Raw genomic sequence first — 22,685 nt, 5'->3', positions numbered from 1 at the left:
TTCCAAGAAGAAAGTCTTTCTATCCATTTCCTACTTGTACTATCTTGACAGAATAACTCAAAGCTATGCACTGCTTACAACTCTTGCTTCCCTCTCTCCCTCCCTCACACACACAAATTTATGAAGCATAATTATGGGGAGAGCAGCAAAACAATAAATCACCGTGTATGAGTATACACTATAAGCAAATATTTTTATATAATGCTTTTGAAATTAAATTGTCAGCAAAAATACAACTATAACAAATTAAATGCAATCTTAGGCTTGACAGTACATATAAGACACTACAGTATAATTTTAGACAAACAACGGATATCTAGTATAAGTCCGTTTACGAATCCTTCTTCAGGTTTGTCGTCTGTATTTCTTATCTTCAAGCAAATAAGGTGCTGCAAGCTGCAATGAAGTGTAACATGCTTAATACTAACAAAAAACATAAAATTTACTCAAATATACAGGGAGGATTTACAATTTATAAACTCACCATTATTTCACAATGTAAATTTCATATACAGTTTTTTGTACGTTTTCACGCTTAATCTAAAGGAAAGCAGACAAGCACAATGAATATTCTACAGTCCATCAGTGACACATATACAGGAATAATTTCAAGAAAAATAATTATTTCAAAATTTACCAACCTGGTGACTGGGGAGCTCCTATCATGCTCTCATGTGACAGAGTCTACAATGTGATATTTGGCTCAGCTACCCTCAGTGTGGCACAATGTCTCAATGGAAAATTTGTAGGATCCAGCAGGTGTGATGTTTTAAGATGGCATTTTTATCTTAAAGGTACCCTGACCATTTACAGAAAGGAACTCAAATCAAGTTCCTGATTTAATCCTGATGGAATCAGTGTATGTAGTCTGAAAATAAGTTCAGCTTCTTTCTGTAGTAAAACCCGGGATATGTCTACTTGATTGTAGGATTGTGATCTATAATGAAACAATACCATAAATTTGAAATCTTCTGGTTTGTGTGCTGCAGTTTTGAAATGGGCAACCATTGGAGCAGACTCCACCTGGTTCCTAATGCGAGATAGATGTTCCTGTATACGGATTTTTATAGGTCTTGTACTGATTCCTATGTAGACCAATTTACACACACATACACAGGCATATACTACATTAGAGGTATTACAATTACTGAAGTGATTAATCTTCACTTGCTCTGTACTAGTAGGATGCTGAAAGACAGAGCCTACAATAGATAGTGGACATACATTACAACTTTTCCCACATTTAAAGTGTCCCACTCTGACTGGAACTGTATTGGAATGTCTACTTATATCAGAATGGACCAAAACATCTCCTAAATTTCTGGTTCTTCTAAAACCTATTACAGGAGTCAGGGAGCATCCTGGAACCTCACTAAGTAAATGCCAGTGTTTTAATATAATGTTTTTAATAGGTTTTGCTAAGAGGTTGTATTGAAAAGCACACTGAATGCGATTGCTCTCTATTTTGGTTTTGTTCTGTAATAAGGACATTCTATTTACTTTATTGGCTCTAGAGTAGGCAGAATAGACTATGTGTTCTGGGTACCCTCTGTCTAAAAATTGACCCATCATTTTCTTAGAGTCCTGCTCATAGTCAGAGCAAAGTGTGGAATTTCTTTTAAGTCTCAATAATTGTCCATATGGTATGTTGTTACGTAATTGGGGTGAGTGATAAGAATCATATTTTAAGAATGAGTTCTTGTCAGAGCTCTTACAAAACGACTTGAAATATAGTGTTCTATTATCACTGATGGTAATGAGCACATCTAAAAAGTTAATGTGATGATGATGATGATGTTCAGTAAACTTAATAGTGGCATGTAATGAATTTAGCCATACACAGAATTGCTGGAATTTACTTTCATCTCTAAACAGACAGATAATGTCGTCAATATATCTTTTCCAAAAAAATATATGGTCATAAAAGGGATTTCCTGACTGATCAAAAATAAATTTCTCTTCCCAATCTGCCATATATAAGTTTGCCACACTGGGTGCTATGGGGCTGCCCATCGCCACACCACTGATTTGAAAGTAAAAAGAATCTGCAAATCTAAAGTAATTCTTCTCAAAAATCAAGTCAACAAGCTCCATTAAAAAATGAGTAGGAGGAAACTTCATAGTACGTAATTCTAGATAATTTTCCAAAATTAAACGAGCTTCATCAAGAGGTATATTAGTGTAGAGTGAAGATACATCAAATGTAGCCAGGAAAACATCTTCAGGCACATTAAGGTTTTCCAACTTACAAATCAGATCTTTGGTGTCCTTAATATATGTTCTAGTTCCTGGGATAAATGGCTGTAGAAAAGAGTCTACATACTTAGCTAAAGGTTCTAAAAGAGAACCTATGCCACTTACAATAGGTCTTCCTGGAGGAGGTAAGATTCCCTTATGCATTTTCGGTAGAATATAAAAAGTTGGCACCTTTGGATATTTTTGTAGGAGATAAGAAGCTGTTTGTTCATTAATATATCCCATTAGGGCAGCTTCCGTTACAGTAATTCTGATAACATTCATGATATGTTTAGTAGGGTCTGTCGCACTGGGTAGATAAAAGGACCTATCCTCTAATTGTCTGTTAATTTCTTGAATATAGTCTGCTGTGTTCATGACTACAATTCCTCCCCCCTTATCAGCAGGTTTTATAGTAATCTCTGGGTCTTGTGTTAAATTAGACAAGGCAGTCATTTCTTCTTTAGTTAGATTGTATTTTCTCCAGTGTTTACTTCTGTTTTCCAGGGCTGCAATGTCCCTAAGAATCACCTTCTCAAAAGTAGTAACAGTGGGTTCCGACACACTAGGTACAAAGGATGATTTAGGTCTAAATTTATTGAAGCTACCTGAATCCGTGCCAAACATACATTTTAACTTTAACATCCTAATTAACCGAAATACATCTATCCGTGTCTGGAAGTCATTGTAGGAGGGAACTGGGACAAAGCCCAAACCTTTATTTAGGACTGCCAAGTCTATTGGTGATAAGGGACGGGAGGAAAGGTTTATCACTAGGTCCTCCTGCGTCCTCTGCGTGGTTGAAAATCCAAAGGTACATCTCTGCCTCGCTTTTTAAAAATACGTTTAGTCTTACTCTGATCATTATTAGGCTGCTCTGCTGACGTACTAGGTATCTCCTCCCCCTCAGTGGAAGGGCCTTCAGAATTAGATAACGTAAGATCAGCCCAAGAGACTCGTTTCCTAATATTACTCCTAGATAATGAACACCAATTGTAAACTTGAGAGGAGGAGTAGTCTCGTGCATCCCTATTGAATTTTTTTATTTTAAATTCCTTAAGATTGTTTTCAAATTCTTTCATCTGGGCCTGCACCTCCTGTAATTTAAGCTCATAATTAGCTTGTGTTAAGTTTGCCTGTAAGGAGTTCCTAGCTTGCTCTATCTCTTCTTCAAGTTTGTCCAATTCTGTCTGTGAATGGTCTATGATAAGCAACATTAAATCTGTGGAACATTTATTCATGATAGCTATCCATTTCATACGAAATTCCTCACAATCCACAAACAAAGTGGGAGCCTTCTGAAGTCTAAGTCCTCGAGGGATCCGTTGTTGTCTAACATAATCAGTTAAAGAGACTGCATGTAAATGGAGCCTGATTTTCCTTTTATATAAGTTAGAAATTTCATTCCAATCCATTTGTGCAGTTGTCTGGCCTTCCTCTAACATACTAGGTCTATTTGCCAAAATTCTATCCCTTTCCTTATCTGAAAAAGTAAATTGCTCACCCCAACGTTCCATGTCTAAAGGGTATATTATAACAAACAAGACCACGGTGTAATGTAACCAGCAAAACAATAAATCACCGTGTATGAGTATACACTATAAGCAAATATTTTTATATAATGCTTTTGAAATTAAATTGTCAGCAAAATTACAACTATAACAAATTAAATGCAATCTTAGGCTTGACAGTACATATAAGACACTACAGTATAATTTTAGACAAACAACGGATATCTAGTATAAGTCCGTTTACGAATCCTTCTTCAGGTTTGTCGTCTGTATTTCTTATCTTCAAACAAATAAAGTGCTGCAAGCTGCAATGAAGTGTAACATGCTTAATACTAACAAAAAACATAAAATTTACTCAAATATACAGGGAGGATTTACAATTTATAAACTCACCATTATTTCACAATGTAAATTTCATATACAGTTTTTTGTACGTTTTCACGCTTAATCTAAAGGAAAGCAGACAAGCACAATGAATATTCTACAGTCCATCAGTGACACATATACAGGAATAATTTCAAGAAAAATAATTATTTCAAAATTTACCAACCTGGTGACTGGGGAGCTCCTATCATGCTCTCATGTGACAGAGTCTACAATGTGATATTTGGCTCAGCTACCCTCAGTGTGGCACAATGTCTCAATGGAAAATTTGTAGGATCCAACAGGTGTGATGTTTTAAGATGGCATTTTTATCTTAAAGGTACCCTGACCATTTACAGAAAGGAACTCAAATCAAGTTCCTGATTTAATCCTGATGGAATCAGTGTATGTAGTCTGAAAATAAGTTCAGCTTCTTTCTGTAGTAAAACCCGGGATATGTCTACTTGATTGTAGGATTGTGATCTATAATGAAACAATACCATAAATTTGAAATCTTCTGGTTTGTGTGCTGCAGTTTTGAAATGGGCAACCATTGGAGCAGACTCCACCTGGTTCCTAATGCGAGATAGATGTTCCTGTATACGGATTTTTATAGGTCTTGTACTGATTCCTATGTAGACCAATTTACACACACATACACAGGCATATACTACATTAGAGGTATTACAATTACTGAAGTGATTAATCTTCACTTGCTCTGTACTAGTAGGATGCTGAAAGACAGAGCCTACAATAGATAGTGGACATACATTACAACTTTTCCCACATTTAAAGTGTCCCACTCTGACTGGAACTGTATTGGAATGTCTACTTATATCAGAATGGACCAAAACATCTCCTAAATTTCTGGTTCTTCTAAAACCTATTACAGGAGTCAGGGAGCATCCTGGAACCTCACTAAGTAAATGCCAGTGTTTTAATATAATGTTTTTAATAGGTTTTGCTAAGAGGTTGTATTGAAAAGCACACTGAATGCGATTGCTCTCTATTTTGGTTTTGTTCTGTAATAAGGACATTCTAATCTGGCTTGGGCGAATGCCCTTCTAGAGTTCTTTCCGTCCACTGAAGTCAGATATGTAGCCGGCTCAATGGTGCTTTTGATATTTATCAATACCCTGAGTTTTGAAGCCTTAGTGATATCAGATTGTCGTTAGATATCCTCAACTCTTTGTTTAATTAGCCCTTTGGCTTGTTCAAATCCATAGGATAGAAGTAGCTGAGGTGAGAAACCAGTTCTATGAATATAAAGGTAGACTGCCTTAATCCAACTGGATTTGAAATCATCCTGGAATATCAGGGGAAGCAAGCCTTTGGGGTTGAAATGACCTTTCAGCCACAAAGATAGATACAATACAAACCCTTGCTTCAATGTTGAGGTTATTAATGGGGTTAATTCTTACAGGTGCTGCAGGCCATGGGGCGACATGACGAGTCACCGTCTGTGGCCACAGCATGGTGTTTTGGGCCACCCACCTAAGTTTAATGAAGGGCAAGGCCCTTGTGTTACAAGCCAAGGCTGACCTTGCTATGATAAGTTATATTATAACAAACAAGACCACGGTGTAATGTAACCAGCAAAGCAATAAATCACCGTGTATGAGTATACACTATAAGCAAATATTTTTATATAATGCTTTTGAAATTAAATTGTCAGCAAAATTACAACTATAACAAATTAAATGCAATCTTAGGCTTGACAGTACATATAAGACACTACAGTATAATTTTAGACAAACAACGGATATCTAGTATAAGTCCGTTTACGAATCCTTCTTCAGGTTTGTCGTCTGTATTTCTTATCTTCAAACAAATAAAGTGCTGCAAGCTGCAATGAAGTGTAACATGCTTAATACTAACAAAAAACATAAAATTTACTCAAATATACAGGGAGGATTTACAATTTATAAACTCACCATTATTTCACAATGTAAATTTCATATACAGTTTTTTGTACGTTTTCACGCTTAATCTAAAGGAAAGCAGACAAGCACAATGAATATTCTACAGTCCATCAGTGACACATATACAGGAATAATTTCAAGAAAAATAATTATTTCAAAATTTACCAACCTGGTGACTGGGGAGCTCCTATCATGCTCTCATGTGACAGATGAGAGCATGATAGGAGCTCCCCAGTCACCAGGTTGGTAAATTTTGAAATAATTATTTTTCTTGAAATTATTCCTGTATATGTGTCACTGATGGACTGTAGAATATTCATTGTGCTTGTCTGCTTTCCTTTAGATTAAGCGTGAAAACGTACAAAAAACTGTATATGAAATTTACATTGTGAAATAATGGTGAGTTTATAAATTGTAAATCCTCCCTGTATATTTGAGTAAATTTTATGTTTTTTGTTAGTATTAAGCATGTTACACTTCATTGCAGCTTGCAGCACCTTATTTGCTTGAAGATAAGAAATACAGACGACAAACCTGAAGAAGGATTCGTAAACGGACTTATACTAGATATCCGTTGTTTGTCTAAAATTATACTGTAGTGTCTTATATGTACTGTCAAGCCTAAGATTGCATTTAATTTGTTATAGTTGTATTTTTGCTGACAATTTAATTTCAAAAGCATTATATAAAAATATTTGCTTATAGTGTATACTCATACACGGTGATTTATTGTTTTGCTGGTTACATTACACCGTGGTCTTGTTTGTTATAATTATGGGGAGAAGCAAACACAATTAATTCTCCCTTTTTATTTTGTCGTAATAGCTGAATCCAGGTTTGTTATGGAATCCTTTAGAGGAAGGATCCATACAGCAGTTAGAAGCAGCACTAGGGTCCGTCATGGTCTGAAGTTTACTAGGTCTGAGTTTGGAGATTTTACAGGGACTTGCTGGCCCCTATGAACTGGATGAACCAGCAAATGAATCTGCCTTGCCTAGGGCTTAAATACCCTGAAAAGGAAGGAAGCCCCATCTCTTCCTAGGTTCAGCCAGCTAGGGCTTAGAGACACAATCCTGCAAGGAACTACATACACTAGACCAGTGTTTGATTGGATGAGTGCAGACCACAAGCCAGGCACTTTACCACTGTGCTGTCTCTTCGCAGGTCAGCTATCTGTGCTGCACCTGCTGGGGGAAGGGAGAACCTGGGGTGCTGGTGGTCTGAGGCATAGTCCTACAGAGGAGAGGGGGCAGCTCACCCAAGGTCTGATGAGCTGGCAGTGTGTTCTTGAGCTGAGGTTTCAGGAACAGGCCCCTCAGCTAAGGCTGCAAAGTCCAGGGGGCCTGGGTACAGCCTGGTGATGCTGGGCATCCCTGAACTTCTCCCAGTATCATCTCTAGTTCATCCTAATCTTTCCATAAGAAGTCTGATCTTGAATCTGAGACCAACCTAGGTGGGATCCTGACACTTTTGTTGTTAGAAGGTAGTATACAATGGTAACAGTTTTAACAAGTGAACATGAACTGATTTTATTAAGACCTCTGAAGATCTCTTGATTGAACAAATAAAAATGGATGGCTGTGCCACACTTTTATGGCCCACACAGATATAGCATCCTGACACATTTGTGCAGTTATTTGGTTCTACCAAATATAAACTAGTCAGGTAAGAATAGGCTATTCTATAAATCAGTGAAAAGCAATGGAGAGGGAGGTAAATAGACCCCTGCACATACACAAAAGCACCCTACATGAAATTGTGTGCAAGAAGGCAGGCATAGTTGCTTGCACATGTCATGGTCTCAGGTTGGTACACATGCATGCTTAGGTGTGGCAGGAGGAGAGACTGTACAAGCACAGTGCAGGAGGCATGAAATATGAGAACAAAATAGGAGAAGCTCAGAAATGGAGGAGGAGGAGGTGGTGGGGAGTGCAGAGGAAGGACACCATCCAATTCATTTCCAAAGTGATTTCTTGCAAGTCTCAATACAATAAGCATAAAAAACTGAGAAAGTGGAGCCTAACAACTGCTTTGACCTTTCTGAACATACTGAGAAGAATTCCCAATTAATGCCGAGAAATAAACTCATCAGATTTGCTTCTATTTTACCTTGCAGAGCCTCTCTGACCCAGTTGACAAAGTCCCTCCTGAGAGTAAGCTCCTCAAGGCACCTGCGACGTGGCTCAGTGATGCTCTGCAGCAGTTTTTTAGCATATATCAATTTAGGACTCATGCAGGAGAGTTTTTCTTGTTGAAAGGATTTAAATTCATCTCTCTGAAAAGCAAAAAATGCACAGATGAACAAGAAGTTCTCTATACTACGGTTGTGCAAAAATTATCCCTTTACTTTAATGGGGTTTCTACTTTTCTGCCACATAGCCTTTGATATCCCTTTGACTCTTTTTTTAAAAAAAAAATCAGTGCTTTTAGGAACTGCAGACATAGCTTGGATGCACATGCAGAAGTGCATCCAAATCTGGATGCTGTTAATTACTTTTACCAGAATGCATATCCTCATGCATTCATAGATCAATAAATACTCTTTGTACTTGATTTTGATTCAAGGGAGGAAAAAAACAGACAGATCCTGGGTTCAGGTTAGTTGTCTGCCATGGGAAAATAATATTCACGCTAGAAACTGGACATGATATATTATGTTAGAATTCCCACTGTACATTTCATTTATTAGCACACACTGGAAATAATTTTAAATATGCATTGTGAAAACTGAAGGTACCAGACATGCAGAAAGAAAAATTTTCCCAGGATTTTGTCCAATAAGAACAGCACAAGAAGAGGATCTACAGTTATATCTACATTTGCAGATTTCCAAATATCACTGCAGAATATACAATTCCCTGGTGGAACACACTAGGAACCTCTGTTTACAACAGAGATAGTCACAAAGTGAAGTAGAAACATGGCCACAACCTTACAGTCGATTGGAATTGGCCGTATTTGTTTCACAGTATGGCTAGATACTATAAATGACCAGCTCCTCACATAATTTCCATGTGCCCCATGGAAGGCTTCCATGCAGCTACCATGCGGTACCCAGTCATCTCTACTACAGATTATCACCATGCACAGTTACCCTTGCAAGCAAATACCATGCAGTCAACTGTATTTGTATCTTGCCCACTGATACCACAAATGCACTGGTTGCTACACAACTGTCATGTATGATTACATACAGTAAATATGACACAGAAAGATGTGTGTGGGCATCAGACACATATGATGGATGCAGTACAGGAATAGGGATGGGCATAAACCACATGATGAGCCAATATTCGGGCCGAATTTTGGGCAGACCGGGACTCGGGACATGACATCCGACATGTACGTGGACTCCGAAAAAATCTCCGAGCTTTGGCGCATGGCTCGGGGCAGCTCAGAAAAGCTAAACGAACTCAGATTAAACCCAGCGTGGAACTGGTAGACTATAGTGAAGGTGCTGTTTCCCAGCCTTGGAAACACTAATAGAGACCCTCCAAAGCTTGACAGACACTGCTGCCTGCCAATAATAGAGCTCCCATTCGTCGCAATGGGACTCAGATGCTATGGAAGTCCAAGAGACGTGAACGTGTCCTTTGTTGGGTGTTGGTCAGAGTCAGGGAGTGTAGTTACTGGGTGGGGGGATTGTGGCATAGAAATATCCCATTGAATAAATGAATAAAGATATTGGGTTGCATAGAAAAGCACTCAATAGAAATTTTCCTTGGGATGACTTACTGAAGTTCAAGACGTAACTGACTGGTACATTTGAAGTCAGCTAAGCATTTTGTAAAACAGTGTCTTACCCCGCCTTTCTTCATACAGATCCAAGATAACTTTACAAAGCTTAGGTACTTCTTTGCGCCCTGTCAGATAGGCTGCTAATATTTTGAAGAACTATACTTACGAAGTTCAGCAGAAGTCGCAAGACTGTGAAGTCACCAGATAGACATAAACTTTCCTTGACCTTGTCAATAACTTTAGCAGAGTCCACAGCTAAATGCAATTCATGATACTGCTGGATCTGCTGAACCCGTTTGTCTATCCATTCGCCACCATCTTGACGGTACTGATCGCACATAACCCTAAAATCCTTTTTTAGTTCTTTATAATTATTAGTAAAATCTCTAAAGAGAATGTCCACTTCAGCAAACATGAGCTCTCCTGATTTTAGTCTGCCATAGAGTTGGCCAAATTTATGGTAGCAGGGCTCATATACGTATTCAAGCATATCATCAAGATTCCAAGTGTCAACATCCTCTTCTTCAATTAAATCTTCATGGTTGTCCAGCAAGTTTTTGGCTGCCCATTCCCAACAGTACCGGAAGATATGGCTCTCTTTAAAGTCATGCACAATTTTAAAAGTCTTCTTTAGGGCTTGACCCAGGTTGTAAAAGGTATCTATTTCACCCTCATTGTCGTCATCTGGACGTCTCACAGTCACAACCTCATTCAATGCTTTAGAGTGCAGATTTTCACTGTGCTTCTGTTCAAGTTCAGAAACGTCCACTGAAAAGTGAAAACACAGATAACTTGGAATGCACACATTCTCAGTTTCTCTCCTAGTACAACAAATCACGTTTCAGCATCAAACACCAACCTCAATAGTTTGCGAAAAAGACTAATAACACAGTTTATGTGCTCAGCTTTCCTTATGGGACAGATTCTGCTGCCTTATTATGCAACAGTTTTGTTCCACTTTTAACATTAGAAGCACATTCACAACAGCAACAGAGACAGTTTACAATAGAAAAAAGTACTTTTGTTTTCAACAGGTGCCTACATAAACCATTACCTTTTACAAAATCTTGTACCTTCCTACACATGTCCAAGAAGGATCCCAATATTTTTTGCTCTCTCTTGACTGACAAGACTTCTTGAAACCTCAACTCAAGCACTTTTTCTAGTGCCTGCTTTTGATCTATTATCTCCATGGGTGAAAGATGCTTCTTTTCTGAAATGAAAACCTGAGATTAGAAATCAGTATAAAACCTTACCCTCTGCTAACCACTTGCAAAAAACTGCCTCTAGCTTGGCTTTACTTGTTCACAAAGTAACAAGTTTCTGGATTCTGATGCCCATAAAAACCTTGGCTGTCTCAGGTGGGGGGGGGGGGTTGTTAGCACCTGAAGGTCCTTTCCCTCATACCCATTCTCGCCCGTTTCATTCCAGGACACACTTTTGAGTGAGCCATCACCGTTCCCTTTTAAATCCCCACTCTTTATAGGAGTTTGCTTCTAGTGTGTTAGTAGTGTACCCCTGCCAGGTTCACATTTTGCAAATTCACCTAAGTGAGAGGTGTCGAACTCATTTGTTACAAGGGCTGGATCTGACATAAATGTAAATTGGCTGGGCCAGGACACGTATGCTATAAAATGAAACACGAAGTACCAGACATATAAACTTTATAAAGATGATTTCGGATGCCTAAGAGCAAAAGCAGGCATAATTGGATTAGGTGTGATATGCAGAGGGGAAGTAGGTGTGGAGATATCAGCATTGATAATGACACAGGAAACCTTGTTCTCAGTTCCATCCAGGACGATTCAGTCCAGAAGGCCGCAAAGAATAAATTCTCTTACAAAGGAATTTCAAAGGGAGATTAGAAAGAGTGACTGCTGAATTGCATCCTCCTGGACTGGACTGAGACCTAGTTTTCCCGTCTCATTACCACTGTGTACTATTATTATTTGCCATCTGAAATCACTCCACTCTCCAAGATATAAGGACCAATCCAAGTGTTCTTATTCCTAATCAGGGTCTTTTGAAAGAAAATAAATCCAGATAGGACACAGAAATCCAATAATTATTTTAAAAACAACTTTTCAGAATAAGCCAAAACCATTTCCTCAATGTACATTGTGCTTGTCAGAAGAATCCACCCACCCTCCAAAGAAGTGAGCTTGCACACAAAGGTGTATACCTGGAATGTTGGTCTTAAAGCTGGGACTCCAATTTTGTTTTCTCTCTGTCTCTTTCCTCCCCCCCCCAAAAAAAGAGAGGAGCAGCAGCCCAGAAGAAAGCAGAAGTGATCTCTCTCTCTGTGAGTGTGTGTGTGAGAGAGAGATGGAGGGAAGGCCAGGGAAGCTTGTCTTTTTATCTCTCTGGCAAAGCAGCCACGAGACTCTATATGTGTGTGTGTGAGAGAACAATCCAGCGATGAGGAGGGGGGGTCTTGTTTTTGTATGTCTCCAGTATGAAGCAACAACGGAGCTCTGTGTGTGTGTGTGTGTGTGTGTGTGTGTGTGTGTGTGTGTGAGAGAGAGAGAGAGAGAGAGAGAGAGAGAGAGAGAGCAAGCGAGCGAGCAAGGGTGGGGGGGGAAGGAAGCAAGAGGCAGGAAGCAAAGAGCCACTGAGGGAGCTTGGAAAATGAAAGCTACTGGGGGGGCAGTTTTGAGCCCTGTGCTGGCCGGATTTGGCCCGCGGACCACACATGTGATACCCCAAACCTAAGTAGTGTTTTCTTTATGTTTATTGATTCATGGTAATTTTAGAATCACAGTAAAAAGCTGTTATCTGGCATGGGTTGATCAAATTCATTGCTCTGCCCTGCCCTGCCCCACTCCTGCCCAGAGGAATCAGTAGCACCCAAACCTCATGCCACTGATAACACCATGGCAGCTACCCCCATCCCTGGTCAGACCCCTTCCTCTTCTCCCGAAGTGAAGGGGGGGGGGAGTTGGATCTATACCCTGCCTTTCACTCGGAGTCTCAGAGCAGCTTACAGTCTCCTTCCCTTCCTCTCCACACAACAAACACCCTGTGACGTAGGTGGGGCTGAGAGAGAACTGCTCTTGGGAAAACAACTCTGAGAGAACTGGGACTGGCCCAAGGTCACCCAGGTGACTTTATGTGGAGGACTGGGGAATCAAGCCTGGTTCTCCAGATTAGAGTCCACCACTCTTAACCACTACACCAAACTCTCCATGGAGCTGTCATATTCAGTAGGCAAACAAGGAGCCCTCCAGCAGAGATGGCTCCAGAAAGCTCAAAGGTATGCTGAAGGGAAAGGAAGTGCCTCAAGTTTTCAGCTATCAGTGCTGGCTGTGAGAAGCCCAGTAACAGGCTGAAGGCATCAAAGCGGCTGACTGAAGAGGTGTATGCTCGCTCCAAGACACAGGAATAGCTTATCTATCTACCTCATACTGCTTCTTAACTTACTAAATCTAAGCAGACTCCTAAAATATAGAAGAAACTAGACCCCATTTGAACGGCTGTGAAAATCTATCAGCAATGCATAACATTTCACAACTAAAGGAGTGAAAGGTCTGCAATTATACAGTGATATGGAGGCTGAGGTGCTTGCCCTCTGGGCAACGCCAATTAACTAAAAATTGGGCTTATCATGAGGGTTTCTTCTCATCAGTGTCCAGAGGTAGGTCACCCCTCACTCATTCTGCAAGCAGGGCTATGCACATCCAGTTAGGGGGTGAGTCCCATTGATGCTGGCCAAGGTTCAAATCAAGAATTTTAGTACTTCCTTAGAAACATAATCCTTCAAACCATGTTTACTTACATCTCCCAAAGTTTCTCTTGTCTAATGAGAGGAAAGAATACCTTCCCATTCCACTGAGGAGAAGAAACCCTCATGGTAAGTCCAATGTTGTGTTCTCCATCAGTGGTCAAAGGTATCCAGAAGTGAGATATTTAGGTAATTTGTTACCTTTCAGAGGAATTACTGGGAAGCAACTTGTGGAGAACTCTCCTGCCAAAGGCTCTATCTGCAGATCTGCAAGTGTCCAGCTTTGTCAGACACTGATGTCCATGTCAGTGTTCTGCAAATTTATGAAGGATAAGGTCCAAGGAAGTATTGCTCTGATTGGTTTGAAAAGTGGTTGGAGTAAAGCCTTCAAGACCTTATTTAGGTCCCAAGAATGAAAACAGTGCCTTGAGAGTGGGGCTTAGGAGTGCAACCCCTCTGAGGAATCTTTAAATGTGAATATGAGAGTGGTACCCTGCTCTCTGTGTGTGCCCCATAAACGCGTGCGCTGTCTCGGGGGGGGGGGGGGGGTTGTTAGCACCTGAAGGTCCTTTCCCTCATACCCATTCTCGCCCGTTTCATTCCAGGACACACTTTTGAGTGAGCCATCACCGTTCCCTTTTAAATCCCCACTCTTTATAGGAGTTTGCTTCTAGTGTGTTAGTAGTGTACCCCTGCCAGGTTCACATTTTGCAAATTCACCTAAGTGAGAGGTGTCGAACTCATTTGTTACAAGGGCTGGATCTGACATAAATGTAAATTGGCTGGGCCAGGACACGTATGCTATAAAATGAAACACGAAGTACCAGACATATAAACTTTATAAAGATGATTTCGGATGCCTAAGAGCAAAAGCAGGCATAATTGGATTAGGTGTGATATGCAGAGGGGAAGTAGGTGTGGAGATATCAGCATTGATAATGACACAGGAAACCTTGTTCTCAGTTCCATCCAGGACGATTCAGTCCAGAAGGCCGCAAAGAATAAATTCTCTTACAAAGGAATTTCAAAGGGAGATTAGAAAGAGTGACTGCTGAATTGCATCCTCCTGGACTGGACTGAGACCTAGTTTTCCCGTCTCATTACCACTGTGTACTATTATTATTTGCCATCTGAAATCACTCCACTCTCCAAGATATAAGGACCAATCCAAGTGTTCTTATTCCTAATCAGGGTCTTTTGAAAGAAAATAAATCCAGATAGGACACAGAAATCCAATAATTATTTTAAAAACAACTTTTCAGAATAAGCCAAAACCATTTCCTCAATGTACATTGTGCTTGTCAGAAGAATCCACCCACCCTCCAAAGAAGTGAGCTTGCACACAAAGGTGTATACCTGGAATGTTGGTCTTAAAGCTGGGACTCCAATTTTGTTTTCTCTCTGTCTCTTTCCTCCCCCCCCCAAAAAAAGAGAGGAGCAGCAGCCCAGAAGAAAGCAGAAGTGATCTCTCTCTCTGTGAGTGTGTGTGTGAGAGAGAGATGGAGGGAAGGCCAGGGAAGCTTGTCTTTTTATCTCTCTGGCAAAGCAGCCACGAGACTCTATATGTGTGTGTGTGAGAGAACAATCCAGCGATGAGGAGGGGGGGTCTTGTTTTTGTATGTCTCCAGTATGAAGCAACAACGGAGCTCTGTGTGTGTGTGTGTGTGTGTGTGTGTGTGTGTGTGTGTGTGAGAGAGAGAGAGAGAGAGAGAGAGAGAGAGAGAGAGAGCAAGCGAGCGAGCAAGGGTGGGGGGGGAAGGAAGCAAGAGGCAGGAAGCAAAGAGCCACTGAGGGAGCTTGGAAAATGAAAGCTACTGGGGGGGCAGTTTTGAGCCCTGTGCTGGCCGGATTTGGCCCGCGGACCACACATGTGATACCCCAAACCTAAGTAGTGTTTTCTTTATGTTTATTGATTCATGGTAATTTTAGAATCACAGTAAAAAGCTGTTATCTGGCATGGGTTGATCAAATTCATTGCTCTGCCCTGCCCTGCCCCACTCCTGCCCAGAGGAATCAGTAGCACCCAAACCTCATGCCACTGATAACACCATGGCAGCTACCCCCATCCCTGGTCAGACCCCTTCCTCTTCTCCCGAAGTGAAGGGGGGGGGGAGGTGGATTTATACCCTGCCTTTCACTCGGAGTCTCAGAGCAGCTTACAGTCTCCTTCCCTTCCTCTCCACACAACAAACACCCTGTGACGTAGGTGGGGCTGAGAGAGAACTGCTCTTGGGAAAACAACTCTGAGAGAACTGGGACTGGCCCAAGGTCACCCAGGTGACTTTATGTGGAGGACTGGGGAATCAAGCCTGGTTCTCCAGATTAGAGTCCACCACTCTTAACCACTACACCAAACTCTCCATGGAGCTGTCATATTCAGTAGGCAAACAAGGAGCCCTCCAGCAGAGATGGCTCCAGAAAGCTCAAAGGTATGCTGAAGGGAAAGGAAGTGCCTCAAGTTTTCAGCTATCAGTGCTGGCTGTGAGAAGCCCAGTAACAGGCTGAAGGCATCAAAGCGGCTGACTGAAGAGGTGTATGCTCGCTCCAAGACACAGGAATAGCTTATCTATCTACCTCATACTGCTTCTTAACTTACTAAATCTAAGCAGACTCCTAAAATATAGAAGAAACTAGACCCCATTTGAACGGCTGTGAAAATCTATCAGCAATGCATAACATTTCACAACTAAAGGAGTGAAAGGTCTGCAATTATACAGTGATATGGAGGCTGAGGTGCTTGCCCTCTGGGCAACGCCAATTAACTAAAAATTGGGCTTATCATGAGGGTTTCTTCTCATCAGTGTCCAGAGGTAGGTCACCCCTCACTCATTCTGCAAGCAGGGCTATGCACATCCAGTTAGGGGGTGAGTCCCATTGATGCTGGCCAAGGTTCAAATCAAGAATTTTAGTACTTCCTTAGAAACATAATCCTTCAAACCATGTTTACTTACATCTCCCAAAGTTTCTCTTGTCTAATGAGAGGAAAGAATACCTTCCCATTCCACTGAGGAGAAGAAACCCTCATGGTAAGTCCAATGTTGTGTTCTCCATCAGTGGTCAAAGGTATCCAGAAGTGAGATATTTAGGTAATTTGTTACCTTTCAGAGGAATTACTGGGAAGCAACTTGTGGAGAACTCTCCTGCCAAAGGCTCTATCTGCAGATCTGCAAGTGTCCAGCTTTGTCAGACACTGATGTCCATGTCAGTGTTCTGCAAATTTATGAAGGATAAGGTCCAAGGAAGTATTGCTCTGATTGGTTTGAAAAGTGGTTGGAGTAAAGCCTTCAAGACCTTATTTAGGTCCCAAGAATGAAAACAGTGCCTTGAGAGTGGGGCTTAGGAGTGCAACCCCTCTGAGGAATCTTTAAATGTGAATATGAGAGTGGTACCCTGCTCTCTGTAGGACAGCCACTTGCTGTCACAGAGTGTTGGGCAATAGACCTTGAGCTAGCACCTCTCTGATTCTAGCTTTTGAAGGACTGATCTTCTTTCTGTGGCATCACCAGTTGAATGCTCTCCAAGTTGACTCATAAACCCTGAAGCAGTGGGTTTCCTGAAGGCAAGCATGGCTATATCCTCAGAAAGGCATCTGTGCCTTTTTAGGGCCTGGCTTTCAACCTCCATGTGGAAAGACAAGAGCCAGGCGAGGTCCGGATTGAGAAAAGGGCCCTACATGAGAGTATCCTGGGCTGGGGGAATGATCTGACTGCCATTGAGACCAGTTCTGAGAACCACAGTCTTCTTGGCCAGTACAGGGTGATGAAGATTACTTCTTTTTTAATCATTAACTTTTTATTAAGATTTCCAGTAAGTCGTTACAACATTAAAATAACAGTAACTTCCAACATTTCAAAGTACAATGAATAATATTTCAACGAGAGATAGCATTATAACTTTTTGAAGACTATAAAGCAGCAAGTCTTTGTATTGTCTAAAGAGATCTAATTTTAGAATTGTCGTATGGTAATACTATATAGTACAACTCTTAACTTAGTGGTATACAACCAGTGTTATGTGTGTATTTGTAATATAAGGAGCTTGTTAATTAACTGCATAGTAGTTTGAGATATATCTGATTATGTGGCTGGATGTCGTATTGCGTTATTTCGAAGAAGGGTAGCCATTTTGCAGTGAAAGAGGTTTTTTTGGGAAATTGGTCAATACTTCTGACTTGGTTTGTAATTGTCTCAAGAATATAGAGGTCCCAAACTTTCGTGTACCATTGCTCAATCATGGGAGGAAGATGAGATTTCCATCTGGTGGCTATGCAAGAACCTGCTGCGACTATTAAGCTAAATATGAGGTCTTTTCTGATTCCTGGTATTTGGGGATCTTGCCAGATGTTAAGAAAGAGTATTTCAGGTTGTTGGGGTACTTCATACATGAAGATTACTTCTGCTCTCTCTTAGAGGTGTTGGTGGGAATGCATATAGGCACTCCCAAGGCCACCTGGCTGAGAGCACATCCTGCCCCTCTGCCCTGAACTTGGAAACCTGTTGATTGGGTGGAGAGGCAAAGAAATCCAGGATGAAGTTGCCAAGAAATGCAATCAACACCTAGAACACTCTGAGGTTCAGGGCCTACTTGCCAGAATCCACATCTTGGTAGCTGACCCAGTAAGCTTTTATGTTGCAGACACCTTGGAGGTGCTGGGCTTGTAGGGAGACTCTATGCTTTGTCTGTCCACCAAAAGAGGAGAGCTTCCTTCTGTAGGCAGTAGGATCTGATCCTTCCCTGCCCACTGATATGGGAGTCTTGGCTGTGGTGTTGTCTGTGAGGTGAGCGCCCTCTGTCCACAACTGAAAGGCCATTAGTGTCATTCAGATGGCTCTGAGCTCCAACCAATTTATGATGTGCCTAGATTTGGAACAGTTCCAATTTGCCCTGTCTCAAAAGGTGTTGGTAGTGGGCTTCCCAGTCTTTTAGGCTAGCATCTGTAGTTATTTGCACCTGGAAAGGTTAGCAGAAGGGAATTCCCTTTGTAAGAATGTCCCTTTTAGTCCACCACAGCTAAGAGGTACATTCTTACTTTGGTAAAGGGATCAATAAATGGCTGCAGTGTAGATGCTGTACTGGTGAGGCAGGAGGAGCCAATATAGCAGGTGTGAAGGCAGTCTGTTCCACACAACTATGTTGATCATGACTCCTAGCAAACATGTTATGGTCAGCAAGTTGTCTGAGCACGGTTTTGCGAGAGGAAGGAGACTATATTGAATGCTAGATGGATAATGGATTGAACTGGAATTAGTGAGCTTTTCTGGTGACTGACAAGGAAACCGTGTTTCACTAGCACTTCCAATGTTGTGTGCATGTCCCTGGTCAGTCTGTTTCTGGATGGAGATGTTATCAGGCCTCTGCAGTTGCACTGTTTGTAGGAACCTGAAAAAGAAGCTCTGGGAAGGCCTAGTGCATTTGCTTTCCTCCCTCTTGGAAACAAAGGGAATGGTCTTCTTTTTCTCCTTTGTTTCAACCAGCACCTTATCCAGGGCTGCATCTTCAAACAGCTTTTTGCCTTGGAAGAGAACTGATGAGAGGTTGTTTTTTTGACTGGTGATCCACTTTCCTGTGCTTCAGCCACAGGTTGTATCAAATCATGATGTTGGCAGCAAGAGATCTTCCAGAGAATTGCATGGCATCCAAGCTGGCACAGGCCATGAAGGCTGATTTAGGGGTGTACAGAGAAAAAAAACAACAGTATTTTCCAGCTTCGGGTATATCAGACCCAAAAAATATTGGTAAATGCTGAATTTCCCCAGTCCAATAACAGTAAAGTATCGGGACTGGGGAAATATTTGATATTGCCGAATATATTCAGGTCTACTGCCCCTACTGGCATGACCTCAGCATACAATGGAATGGAATCAAAAACCGAGCTGCCATTAGGTTTAGATACATCATAGGTTCCCAAACTTATTTGGCCTACTGCTAAAAGGCCGCTTTAGATAGGTTCTGGACTCTTCTTTCTTTATGCTTCCACCGCCCCCTTATTTGTATTCAATGCCCCCCAACTGCACCCAAGGCTCTGACCACCCACCTGGATCATTCCAGCACCCTCAGGGAACCACTTTGGGAACCAGTGAGATACATCCTGAATGTCTTAATTAACATTTTTAATGTTGCTTTAACTAACATTTTAATGTATTAGTCTTGTATGAAATGGTTTGTGGCTTTATGACTCGTTGTAAGCCGCCCTGAGCTCTCTTGCACAGCTTAAGAACCACAGATTAATAGTCCCAACGATCCACTTAGATAGCCTCTATGCTACTGTCCGATAGCTCTTTCTGTGTGTAGCATAAAATACATTTGTATGCTGATTTTATGTAAGCTGCCCTGAGCCAGCTTCGGCTGGGAGGGCGGGGTAGAAATTCGAGGAATAATAAATAAATAAATAAGATCTTTGCGGTCTGCTTTTGTCCTATTGAGGTAGAGGAGTATGGCCCATTTAACATCAAGAAACAGCCTTTATGTACAATCCGTGGGGTCTGGAAAGGTCCTGGAGCTTGATGTCAGCATGTAGATGAAATTTGGACCTTCAGCAAAAAGGTAATGTCCAGTGCTAACAAGACCCCTCCTTTATGTAATCGTAAGAGTGGGGGGTCATGCTGGAGTGCCATGAGTTCACCAACATGCCTGGCTGATGCGATGGTGACCAAGAAGGCTGACTCCCATGCCAAAAGTTGACAGCTGAACATGGCCATGGGTTCGAAGGACTTCCCTGTTAGTTTCCTGAGAACCAGGGGTAGGTCCCAGGCGGGGACTGGGTGCTTGATCAGAGGATACATGCACAACAGTCCTTTAAGGAACTGTTTGGTATCCAAAGGGGTGAAAACAGAATAACTGTCAATTTTCTGATGGTATGCCAATATGACGGCCAGATAGACTCCTAATGAGGAATGGCTCCTGCCCACATCTATGAGAGTAGGTTGCTGAAAATTGTAGGGAGTCCAGCCCTCTCTGGGGGTATTGTGGTATAAGATAGCAATTTGTGCCATTTATAAGTATGGGATTTTCTGGTGGATGGTTTCCTGCTGCTGGTCATGATGACTTCCTTCACCTTCTCAAGGAAGGATCCAAGGTGATCCGCCAAACCATCAAGTTCAAGTGTGGGACATCATGATATAATACATAGCTCACATGTGTGAGCAGGAGGTCCATAGCCAGTGGAAAGTGGTACTTCACTCCCCATGACAGTTGAAGTACTATGGGGAACCACCTTTGTAGTGGCCACCAGGGTGTGAATAGGATGCAGTTCAGTTCTTCCCTTGCCGACAACTCTGGTGATGAGGTGCAGTAGAGGAAAGTTGAAGAGGGATTTGTGCCTCCATAGGTAGAGAAGACCGTCTCCCAGTGACATCAGATCCGTCTCCTCCCCCCGCAGCAAAATATGGGCCAAAGGGGAATCCAGTTGACCCCTTATTCATGCATAAGTGCCCCCTGCACTGAGGAGGTCCGCTTGGACATTCTGTACCCTAGGGAGGTGAGTGGCAACAAGGAAAGTCCCCTGAGCTATGTATTTGGTCCATAAGTCCATGGCCAGTCCGCAGAGCGCCCCACCCCCAGATGGAAGCATCTGTGATTAGAGTCTCTGTCGGAAAGGGCAGTTGAAACGGAGCTCCTTCTATGAGATTGGATCTGTGCTTTCATCAGGACAGGGAGGCGAGGACATAGACCAGGACATGGAGTCTGATCAATTGGAAGTGACAGTGTTTGAAGTTCTGAGAAACCATAATTGAATGGTCCTCATGCAGAGTTTTGCAAACACTAGTACCGCTGTCGTAGCTGCTGTAAGACCTAGAAGGCGTTGGATGTTGAAGGCTGGTGTTTCTGGTTGTGTCCTTATCTGTTGGACCAGAGTGATAATCATGGATGCCCTTTGTGAAGGGAAGAAAGCTCTGCAACCTGTGGAGTCAAGCAGGACCCCAATGAATTGCACTCATTTGTAGGGGGTGAGATTGACGCAGAGTCCTAAGGTCTGTCATTACTGCAGAGTCCTTTTGATGTCTGCCAGGAGGTGTTCCTCGGAGTTCACCACCAAAAGCAAATCGTCTATATAGGGAAAAACAATCATTCCTTGAAAACGAAGGTAAGCTGCAATAACTACCATGTTTTTTGGAAACACCCGTGGCATGGTGGAAATCTCGAATGGGAGCACCTTGTATTGGTAATGTTCCCCTCCTACTGTGAATCGGAGGTATTGCCTGTGATGTATATTCAGATGAAAATAAGCATCCTACAAGTCTATCATGGCCATCCATGCCCCTTCCCTGAGGAACAGTAAGATGCTGTGGAGTGAGGTCATCCGGAAACTGTGATAAGCAATGAATTTGTTCAGAGCCCTTAAGTTTATTATTAGTCATATGCCCCCATCCTTCTTTGGGACAGTGAATTATCGGGAGTAGAAGCTATGCTCCCGAGATGCAGGTGATAATATCTCTATGGCTTGTTTTTATAGCAGTGTCCACACTTCCTCTTGCAGGATGTTGGATGGAGGAGTCGTGACAAACACTGGTGTTGGGGGTGTCTGAAAGAACTATCACATCCAAGGTGATTTGCCTCCAGGCTGGAAGGAAGGGGTAGAGGTGGGTGAAGCGTGAGATAACTGAAAGGTGCAATCAGTTCTGTTGGCGTGAGCAAATCAAAAGCCCTGTTTAGGGATCCTGGAGCCCTTGACTCTGGCTGGTTGCTGCGGATTTGGAAATTTCAATTTCAAGGCCTAGGATGGACTGATGTTGTCTGTTCCTCCAGTGCTGGTTGGGTGATTGCTTGGTGTACTGGCATTTGGACCAGGGACATGACCAAGATTTAGGTCTGTATGAGAGAGTGAGCAGTAACTCCGAGATTACAGGAGACATTGATGCTCATGTCCATCTCCTGAAGAACCACGTCTGTTGTTGAATTGAAAAGGCCATCCCTGTTGAACAGGACATCTTTTGTACACTAACATGTATCAGGCTGAAGAGTCATGGTTCAAAGTCAGGAGTGTCTCCATAGGGCGATGCCGGAGGTGATCGTTTTGGCAAAGGTAATGAGTGTATGTTTGAATTTATCTGCTGCTTGGCAAGTAGCATATCTTCTTTTTGTAGGCATCTGACGGCTGGTGCATTTGTCTTCAGGGAGGATGGAAATCGCCTCTGAGAATTGTTCCCAGAGGGAATATTGGTAACGTCCCATTCATGCCAGATAGTTGGCATTCCT

The 22,685-nt window shown here is 41.9% G+C and overlaps 1 protein-coding gene across 1 annotated transcript in view; it reads right to left on the bottom strand.

The window, feature by feature from the left end:
* The window catches only part of RNF213 (ring finger protein 213), a 166,507-nt gene that overhangs the window by 70,812 nt on the left and 73,010 nt on the right, over positions 1-22,685 (bottom strand). The window contains 3 exon segments of the mRNA XM_015426544.1: positions 8,141-8,306; positions 9,936-10,537; positions 10,824-10,982. Of these exon segments, the coding sequence (XP_015282030.1) occupies positions 8,141-8,306; positions 9,936-10,537; positions 10,824-10,982 (927 nt within the window).

Source organism: Gekko japonicus, unplaced genomic scaffold (genome assembly GCF_001447785.1).
Source record: "Gekko japonicus isolate JY-2015 unplaced genomic scaffold, Gekko_japonicus_V1.1 scaffold1415, whole genome shotgun sequence".
NCBI lineage: Eukaryota > Metazoa > Chordata > Lepidosauria > Squamata > Gekkonidae > Gekko > Gekko japonicus.
Note: the sequence above shows the minus strand (reverse complement) of the source record. Positions and strands in the feature narration are given on the sequence as shown.